At 54.1% G+C, this 10108-nt stretch overlaps 1 protein-coding gene across 1 annotated transcript; it reads left to right on the forward strand.

Moving 5' to 3' along the window:
• Positions 1-3245: 3245 nt before the first annotated feature.
• Positions 3246-8126, forward strand: CADM4 (cell adhesion molecule 4). The gene is made up of 8 exons (XM_025849612.2): positions 3246-3432; positions 3759-3911; positions 4107-4241; positions 4611-4775; positions 4904-4994; positions 5407-5579; positions 6414-6542; positions 7089-8126. The coding sequence occupies exons 1-8, from the start codon at positions 3246-3248 to the stop codon at positions 7196-7198; spliced, it is 1143 nt and encodes a 380-aa protein (XP_025705397.1). The 3' UTR covers positions 7199-8126.
• The last annotated feature ends 1982 nt before the right edge of the window (positions 8127-10108 follow it).

Genomic DNA, 10108 nt, shown 5'->3' on the forward strand with positions numbered 1-10108 from the left:
CAATGGCAATGACAAAGTGTTCTGGAGGTGGAGGGACAGGGTGTGAGTGGAGGTCTCCGTGAGGAGGTGTGGATGTGAGCAGAGATCCAACTGAGAGCAGGAGGGAGGCAGTGGTGGGAAGATCAAGGGTGAAGAACATTCCAGGCAGAAAGAAGTGCAAGGGCCCTGAGGTGGCATCATGCTCAGTGAGTCTGAGGAACATCAAGGGCCAGTGAGCCTGGAGTGAAGAAGTAGCGGGAGGGTGGTTGGAACTGCGGTCAGGGAAGGGCCAGGCCACATAGTTCCTTGAAGGCCCAGGGAAGGAGACCAGATTTTATTCTCAGTGTCATGGGCAGCCTTCAGAGCGTTTTAAGCAGAGAGGTGACTTGATCTGATTTACCTTCTTGACAAATCCATCTGGCTGCTGTGTGGAGAATGGCCTGAGGGGAAGCAGGCATGGAAGCAGGGAGCCCCATGAGTGGCTCTTGAAGGTCGAGGTAAGAGATGGTGTCATCGGGCTAGGGTGGTGGTAGAGGAGGTAAACAAAGATGAGTTGATTTGGGATAAGCTTTTTAGAGGTAGATGGATAGATCTTGCTGATGGAATGGATGTGAGAGTGAGGGAAAGGTCTTTAGGCCTGAGCAACTGGGTGGATGGTTGTGATATTTACTGAGATTGAGAAAACATGGGGAGGAAAATATGTGGGGCCAGGATGGGACATGTCAAGCTTGATGTGCCAGGAGGTGCTAAATTAACCGCTAATAGTGGCTTAAATACACAAGGCATGATATTCAAACCTAAGGGAAGTCCAGAAGTAGGCATCCAGGGCTTTTGAGGCAGCTCCACAGCATCACCAGAGACTCGAGGCACCTTCTGGCTCTTAGTTCCACCATCCCTACTGCCCTTGTCCTCTTGTCAAAATGGCTGCCAGAACTCCAGGCATCACATCCTACTTCCAGGCAGCATAAAGGAAGAAAAAGGACTTATCCCCTTTCTTGAGGAAGTCCTCCCAAAATTACCACATGAATTACCAGAGAAATTACTTTTCCTTCTATCAAACTGGACAAAACTTGATCACATGGCCTCACTTAGCTGCAAGGGAGTCTGGGAAATATCTCTTTCTGCGGGACATAGGGCATCCATAAATACAATCAGGGTTCTTTTACTAAGAAGAAAAGGGAATTGTGGATGCCAGGTAGAAAGCTAGCTGTCTCTGCCTCCATCCTCCAGACTTAATCTTCTCTACCCCTCGGCAGCCAAATCAGGTTACCTAGCCCTCTTACAGGGAACATAACGCTTCTGATGGGCTATTACGGTGATTTGTGTCTACCTCCCTGTAAATCTGGAAGGCCTTCCAGGGCAGGGACCTCATCTGACTCATCTCTGGGCACCCGGCCCCTAAACACCTACCTACCACTCAGGAAACACTCGAATGAATGGGCCAGAATGTCAGAGACATGAAGCTATAGTTATCCCACATTTAAAGGGAAATAACCCCATTTGATCATGGCACTTTTCCTGTTTCAAAACCTCCCTCCCCCGGCCTTCAGGATAAAAGCTCATCTCCGAGCTTGGTGTTTGTGGCCCTTCACTAGCAAATCCCACAACCCCTCTTGCACAGTTCCTTCTACCCAGACAGCCAGGAGGGGATGTGAAATCAAACTGTAGAATTAGAGAGAGCTCTGGATGCAGATCCTGCCCCCCTCCCACTCCCCCTCTGACTACTACCTCGAACAAGTCGTTTTCTCTCTCTGGACCAATTTTCTCATCTCTAAAATGGGAATTAAAAAAACCTGGGGATTGGTAATAGTATCTACCTTATCCGGGTATTGTGATGATGAGGTGGAAATTGTATAGCTGATACCCTTAGCACAGAGCCTGGCACTGCAAGAGCCTAATAAACACCAGCTACCACTATGTGGTTATTTTATTTTGAAGATGACCGTGACAATGATGATGGTGATGCTGATGCTGATTAATCCCAGCTCTGAGCTTTACTCTAGGCTACTGCCTCTGCTGAAAATACCCCCTTACTAATCCACTACCTTGCTCCTCTGATGGATTAATCAGGGTAGGTTGACTGCAATAACATGAGCCCTGAAATCTCAACGGCTTAACAAAAAAGTCAATTTCTCATTCGTGTCACAGTCCTGTGCATGCAGGTTGCAGGGGACAGTCAGTCAGGGCCCCGGGCTCCTTCCAGCTTGTGATCCTGTCATCCTAAGGCTCCTCGGGGTCCTCTCCATTCAGCCAGCAAGAAGGATTTTGAGTGACAGGAGCCAGGCTGGAAGGGGTGTCTCTCTGTTCCACCTACATCCCATTGGCCAGAAATCGGTCACATGGCCCCAACTAAGTATAAGGCATCCCAGGAAATGTAGCCCAATCGCATGTTGTACCAGTTAACTTTAGCCGTGTAACAGACCCTCCAAAACATGGTAGCTTGAAACAATAGTCGTGTTATTTGCTTATGACTCTGGGAGTCAGTGATTCAGACTGAATTGGCTGGGCAGTTCTTCTCTTGGTCTCAGTTGGAGTCACTCATGTGCCTGCAGTCACGTGGGGCTGGAGGGCCCAGGATGGCCCCACTCACATGACTGGCAGTTGGTGCTGGCTTCTGGCTGGGCTTCTCTCTCCATGTGGTCCCTTGCCCTCAAGTAGGCTAGGAGGGATATCTTCACCTGATGGTCTCAGGACAGCAAGAGGGCACAAATGGAAACTGCAAGGCCTGGGCTCTAGAACTCAGACAATATCACTTTTAGGAAATTCTGTTGGCCAAAGCAAGTCACAGGGCCCGCCCAGATTCACAGGGTCGGAGTGCCTCCTTGATGAGAGGAGGAGAGAAGTCAACTTACAAAGTACATGCACAGGGACGGGAAGAATATTGTGGCCATCTTTGCAGGCAAACTACAACGTGTGCCCAGGTGTGAAAGACGGGATTTGGTGGGCACATAGCAGCTTCCCACACCTGGTGATCTCCTGCTCACTCTAAGATCTGGATCCAATGGAGCTTCCTTCCAGAACCTTCTCTAATCACCCATCTCCCTAGGTGGCCTTAGTCTCTCCCCTTCCTCTGGGCCCCCAGTGTGCCCCGCGCTGCCCCCATTAGAGCACATACCACTGGATCTTGACTGGCAGCCCCTCTCAAGCAGGTTTTCTCCGTCTCCCAGAGTCCAGCCCTCAGGAAACGTTGGGTGCAATGAACTGAATGAGAGGGAAAAGAGAGTTTGGAGGTTTGGGTGGGAGAGGAACAGAGGGAGAGAGAAAAGATGGAATTGCAGCCCTCAACGAGTTTCTCTACTGGCCCAGGGGCTGGACAGGAAGTACAGACAGAGAACGTGACCGTGGCTGAGGGAGGGGTGGCCGAGATAACCTGCCGTCTGCACCAGTATGATGGGTCCATAGTTGTCATTCAGAACCCAGCGCGGCAGACCCTCTTCTTCAACGGCACCCGCGGTGAGTGCTGGGGTAGGGAATGCCGCGTCTTGAAAGAAGAGGGCTGGGGCCTGACCCCTGTGTCCTGAAAGAGGACAGAGCGGAGAGTGTGGACTCTTGGGTCCTGACAGAGCATGGAGCTAGGGGTCTGGACTCCTGGTCCCGTGGGCGGGAGGGCCTGAATCGTTCTGGGTCCCCAAGGGAGTAACTAGGTGGGCCCCTTAGAGGCACAGGTATGGCTGCCTGGAGAGGGGACGCCGAGAGCGGTCTCTAAGCTCCTGGCGGAAGGGCGGGACCCCTGAGGCCAGGACTCCCCAGTTTCATCCCTTCCTGTTCATCCTGTCTAGCGCTGAAGGACGAGCGTTTCCAGCTTGAGGAGTTCTCCCCCCGCCGCGTGCGGATCCGGCTCTCAGATGCCCGCCTGGAGGACGAGGGGGGCTACTTCTGCCAGCTCTACACGGAGGATACCCACCACCAGATTGCCACGCTCACTGTATTGGGTAAAGCCACCCCCCTCCTCAGACTCATCCCCTCCTCCTTTCTCCTCTGCTTTCCCCTTATCCTGAGACCTGATTTTTTTTAACCTGGCTGTTCTTGACCTCTGCCACCCGGGATCCTTGTTCCACCTAGTTACTTTGAGTCTCCCTCGGTGCCTCCGCTGACCGCCTCCCCTTACCACTTCCTCCCTACGGCAGTGGCCCCAGAGAATCCCGTGGTGGAGGTTCGGGAGCAGGCGGTGGAGGGAGGCGAGGTGGAGCTCAGTTGCCTAGTTCCGCGGTCCCGCCCTGCCGCGGTCCTGCGCTGGTACCGCGACCGCAAGGAGCTGAAAGGTACTACCTGGGGTGGGGGGCGGGACGGGGCGGGGTGGGAGGGGAGGTGCCGGCGGGAGGTGGGACTGAGAGGAAGCGGGGCCTGGAGAAGAGCGCACAGGCGGACACTGGCCTCTCAATACCCCTCTACGGAATGAACTGATAGAGGAGAGGGCGTGGGAGCGAAAGAGGGAGGAGCTTTGGGACGAGGCACCTGGGGCGGTGGGCTTGGTTCGTGGAGGGGCGTGGCTTGGAGGACCCGTAGCTGGTGGATAAGGGGCGGAGCTTGGCAAATGACATGATTTGGTTTGGGCGGGGGGGCGGGGGGGTACGCCCTCGACGGGCGGAGCCGGAACCCTGGCCTGACAGCTTCTCGGCCCCGCCTGGCAGGAGTGAGCAGCGGCCAGGAAAATGGCAAGGTCTGGAGCGTGGCGAGCACAGTGCGGTTTCGGGTGGACCGCAAGGACGACGGCGGTATCGTCATCTGCGAGGCGCAGAACCAGGCGCTGCCCTCCGGACACAGCAAGCAGACGCAGTACGTGCTGGACGTGCAGTGTAAGTGCCCGGCGGGCCGGGACCCTGGGGGCCGGAGGGTCCCAACGCCAGCCGCTTGCCCCCGGGAGGGTTTCCAGCCCCGCGTGATGACCCTGACCATCTCTCTCCCATCTCATTTCCGCCCACAGACTCTCCCACGGCCCGGATCCATGCCTCCCAAGCTGTGGTGAGGGAGGGAGACACGCTGGTGCTAACGTGTGCTGTAACGGGGAACCCCAGGTGAGCTGCTGGACCCGAGACTCCTGCGTCCCGACAAGAAGAAGACCGGGAACCTGGACACCTGTGTCTCGGGAAAGGGGGAACTGGACGCACAGAAGGGCCTGGGACCCGGACTTCTGTGCCCTGAGGGAGGAGTCTGGGCGTTTGGGCTTGTGGATCTTGAGGAAGGAAGCTGTGGGGCCCTGGACTCCTGGATTCTGACAGTGGAACGGGCAGGGGTCGGGAGGCTAGGATTCTTGAGACTGGTGTCGGGTGGAAGCTGGGCCCGGGACTGCAGGTTATATTGGAAGGATAGGGCTGGCTAGTAAAGACCGTCTTATTTGGAGATGCTACATATCTAGATTACTGAGAACTCAGAATTGGATGTTGGCACCTGTGACCCTAACTCTCACTATATTTTACTCATGCCCAGGCCAAACCAGATCCGCTGGAACCGCGGGAATGAATCTTTGCCAGAGCGGGCCGAGGCGGTCGGGGAGACGCTTACTCTGCCAGGCTTGGTATCAGCGGATAATGGCACCTACACTTGCGAGGCGTCGAACAAGCACGGCCACGCGAGGGCGCTCTATGTACTCGTGGTCTACGGTGAGGGCAGGCAGCGGCCGGCCTGGGGGCGGGGCTCAAGGCAGGGGCGGGGCCTCGGAGGAGGTCTCCGGGAGTCCTGGGTGGGGCGGGGCCTTGGGAATGGGCGAGCTGGATTGGATGGTTCAAGACCTGCCAGGGGTGTTTGAGGGGCCTGTGCAAAGGGTGATTCCTTGGGGTCAACAGCCAACAGAATTCCTGGAGTTCTGCGGCCAGATTGACCGTCTGGGTTCACACTGGGCTCTGCAGCATCCTATTGCGGGTAACTTTGCGCCTTAGTTTCCTCATCGGTTAAGTGGAAATAAACAATAGCAACCACCTCATAGGGTTGTGAAGATTATATGAGCTAAATATATAAAGGGGTTGAAATGGCCCCTAGCACAAAATAAGTGTTATGTGGTTAGCCCTTATAACGGTGGGGCAGGAATTTTGGAAGTTGTTGGGCCCTATAGCTCAGCATTTTAAATACCTGGAGCGTTTTAGACAAGGGGGGAAGGGACTTGGACCTGAGGTTCTGTGGGTCGAGACCAAAGAAAAGGGATGTGCTGTTTCTGTTCTGTGGGGAATGGGGTGGGGGAAGGAAGTGGGATAGTACTGGCAAAGGGACTCAGGGGCTGGGTCGGGCAGTGTGCAAACCAACACGCGCGCATTCTTTGTGGAAATGGAGCATCAGGAAAGAGTGGAGCCAGGACAAGGGACCAGGAGTGTCAGTAACTTGAGGGGCGTGGCACGTAAAAGCACGGTTAGTGTGTGGACTGGTTTAAGCGATCCACAGCTATGGGGCCGGGCTGGGACCGTCCTCCGATGACCTGGTCCTGCGCCCTGTCTCTCTGGCAGACCCGGGTGCGGTGGTAGAGGCTCAGACGTCGGTGCCCTACGCCATTGTGGGCGGCATCCTGGCGCTACTGGTGTTTCTGATCATATGTGTGCTGGTGGGCATGGTCTGGTGCTCAGTACGGCAGAAGGGTGAGTGGGGGCGGGGCCTGACTTCAGCGAGGGGTGTGGCTGGTTGTGGGATCCGGAAGAGGGCGGGGCCTAGAGCCCGGGTTGGAAAGCGGGCGGGCGTACAGCCGAGGTGGTAAGGGGGCGGAGCCTAGATCCGGGATTCGAAATCTGGCGGGACCTGAGGCCAAGATTCCAAAAGGGCGGACCTTTCCGCCACGACTCTTAAAAGGGGTGAAACGCTGAGGGCCAATTAAGGCCATGGGTTTGAATACAACATTTATCTTCCTAATTGTTGGATTCGTTGGGAGCAGAGCAAGGGGACACCGCCAAGAGAACGGATAAGGGTGGTCTTCCTGTGAACTTTTGGAGTCTTCCTAATTCTGCTTTTACCTCTTTTCTGCCCCTGTTTTGCTATCCCCTGGACTTGATGCCCTCTCCCTGTATGTTCCCTTTCTCCCTCTTTCTTCGCCTGGTATGTCTTGTCTGTCTCCGTCTTCCCGTATATTTCTGCCCAACTCCTGGGTCCACATATATGCCGCCTGTGCCTGGGGGTCTGCCACCCCTCAGGCTCCTATCTGACCCATGAGGCCAGTGGCCTGGATGAGCAGGGAGAAGCAAGAGAAGCCTTTCTCAATGGCAGCGACGGACACAAGAGGAAAGAAGAATTCTTCATCTGACCCCACCTCCACCCAGGCCTGGGCCTGGGCCTGGTCCTGGGCTGGGGTCCACCCCACTGCCAGCTGCAAAGACATTTACCAGAGTCTGGGATGGTGGGCCTCTCTCCCCACCACTAACACCTCAGACGCTTGGGCAGGGATGGGGGTGTCGGATCCCGGGTCTCTGCAAGGGCCAGAAGCAAGGGCCCAGAGGTCTGGGCCCCCCAGGGGGCAGGGGCCAAAGGTCCAGACCCCCCAAGTCCAGGGAGGGCGGTAGGGATTGGGTTGGGGGAAGATAACTGGGGGAAGGCCACGGCCCCTAGGCTGCAGAACCAGGTCTTGTGGGGAGGGGGTCAGATTCTGGGAAGGGTGGGGTGGGCAGGGAAGGGGAACACAGATTTCTTTGGGGGTCCCAGACCCCATGCCAGCCATTGTAGGAGTTCCACAGAGCTCTGGGCACCTCTTTGCAAAGCCATGTTTGCACGGTGGGGGTAAGGGTGGGGGGAGGGCATGGAAACAGGGATTCTGTGTCTTTGTGTCATAACTTCGATGGGGGTGGTGAGGGAGACAGCCCCAACCCTTTTCTCCAATCCCCAGGTTCCTGGGCTCCCCTTCCCTCCACCTCCTCCCCCCATATCTGTCCTATCCATATTTGTCTCTCTTTCTACCCGCTCCTGGGGGGGCCTTCCCCATCTCTCCTCCAGGCCCTCCAGGGAGAGGGAAAGGAGTTTGGGGGGTGCGTTGGTCTCTATGGTTTTATATATAATATATTAAAAAAAATTAAAAATCTGTATGAAAATATCAGATTGCACCCCCCTCCCCTCATTCCTGGCTTTTGCCCCCTTTTTCTTGTAAAAAAAAAAAAACAAAAACACATTTTGTATGGGGAGGGGACGGGGAGGGGGTTTGGCAATCCCACTAACCACCATTAAACTGAGGAGAGAACAAGTGTCTGGGGTGGCTGTGTGTCTGTCCCTCTGCCCAGAGCTGCACTATGTTGGGAGGGGAACTGAACTAAGGGAGGGAGGAGGGAGAGGAGTAAGATGGTTGCTGGCGGACAGTACAAGCCAGGAGAGGGTCCTTACCTCTTCAAAGGCACCTCCCCTCTTCCAAGAAATTTGTTTTTTCTCCTGGCCATTCCATGAGCCAAAAGTCACTGAGTCTTGTCTCTTCAGTAGCCACTGAGCTACCCCATCCCCAGCCAATGGCCTGGATCCTTCCCCTGGCTTACTCCTACCCCCGACATCAATCTCCAAAGGACCTCTCTCCCTGGCAACACCTGTCCCTGCTCTGCTCAAAACCTTTCCCTAGCTCCCCATCACCTCTAGGTCAAGTCAAACCCCCTTAGCCTGGCATTCCTGACTCCTTCCTCCTCCTCATTCAACTAAATTTTAGATGAGTGATTCTAATTTTAGACTAAAAAATACATTGACCTCTTACTTTGTGCCAGGTGCTACTCAAAGATGTGGAGATGCCATAGTGAATAAAAAAAAGGCAAATGTTAGATGTTCTAGACACCTTAGTACTAATCTGAAACTTGATCCTAGTCTAGGCACTGAGGACCCAAAGAAAAAGGGTGACTCCATTCTTACCCTCACAAAGCTTCCATGAGAACAGACTGCAGTAAGGAAGCAAAAAAACTTAAATTTCAGATTGCCCTAAGTACCCTTAAGATAAAATGCAGAGTAAGGTGATGTGGGGTATTATTGACTTATTATGGAAAACTTCAAAACAGAAGTAGACAGAACAGGATAATGAAGTCCCATGCACCCTTCACCCCAGCTTCCACAACCATGGACTCATGACCAAACCTGCTTTAACCATAACACCACTCACTTCTCTAAAGCAAATCTGGCTTTCAGATTTGAAAGATGGCACTTTCAAAGTGCCATCTTTGAAAGATCAAGGAGAGCCTGCCTGATTGACACCTGTGCCAAGAAATGAATGATGAGCATAAGATCAGCTATTCAAAGATCAGAGGGAAAAGCATTTTCAGGCAAGGGGAATAGCAAGGGCAAAGGCCTGAGGTGGTAAAGAGATTGCAGTGTTTGAGGGGAAGTGGAGCTAGACGGTGGAGTGGATAAAGAGAGGTGAGTCAAGTCAGAGACAAGGAGGGGGAGACCATGTGTATAAGCCCCTGGGCCATGACAGAGTTTGGATTTTTTTCTAAGTGTAACGGGAGCTCATTGGAGAGTTCTGAGCGGGGAATCTGAGTCAATTGGAGGAAGCCTGGAATGCTGCAATAGCTTCCTATACGGTCAGGTCAGCGTAGTCTGAGGTCTTAACTTCACCTGTAGGAGCCATTCCCCTCTCTTATTTCTGTGTTTCAGGGATACTTAGCTGCTATCATTTTCTCAATCAAACCATAACTACTTTTTGCCTATAGGCTTCTACCCTTGCTGTTCCCTCTGCCAGAAAAACTCCTATTCTAGTTGGCTTCTATTCATCCTTGGCTTAAATATCATCACCTCTTGGATGCCTCTCCAGGCTGGGGCAGGCACCTCCTGTGGCTCCCACAGTTTCCTATACTCCACTCATCCCAAGTCTGACCAATCTGGGTTGTGGTTCTGACTTTTGTGGCTCTCCTTCCTTTGACTGAGGTGCCATGAGGATAGGAGCCAGGTGTGTCTTGTCTACTGCGGAAAACAGTGCCCACCAGCACAGGCTGGCACAAAAGAGAGCAGTAAATATTTATGCTGGGGGGGAGGGCTTGTGGGGTTGGTAAGTGTCTTGGCCCTTGCGCCCCCTCTCCGGATGCAAACTGATGCCAACTAAAAACAAGGCCACCCGCTCCGCGCTAGTCCGCAATCCTTCAGCCCGTGCGCTTTGTTCAGGAGCGCCGCCAGCCGCCGCCCTCCCCATACGCTAATCACGGCGTTCGGGAGTACGGCCTCTCCGAGGAATATGCAAATCACCCCTTCAGCGCCGTAG

The sequence above is a fragment of the Callorhinus ursinus genome, unplaced genomic scaffold, assembly GCF_003265705.2.
Source record: "Callorhinus ursinus isolate GAN/ISIS: 27379988/994484 unplaced genomic scaffold, GSC_fseal_2.0 scaffold71, whole genome shotgun sequence".
Taxonomy (NCBI): domain Eukaryota; kingdom Metazoa; phylum Chordata; class Mammalia; order Carnivora; family Otariidae; genus Callorhinus; species Callorhinus ursinus.

Coding starts and splice junctions, on each gene's coding strand:
- CADM4 (XM_025849612.2), top strand. CDS start 3,246: ATGGAATTGCAGCCCTCAACGAGTTTCTCTACTGGCCCAGGGGCTGGA. Junction 3,433..3,758: donor CTTCTTCAACGGCACCCGCG/GTGAGTGCTGGG, acceptor CATCCTGTCTAG/CGCTGAAGGACGAGCGTTTC. Junction 4,242..4,610: donor CGACCGCAAGGAGCTGAAAG/GTACTACCTGGG, acceptor CCCGCCTGGCAG/GAGTGAGCAGCGGCCAGGAA.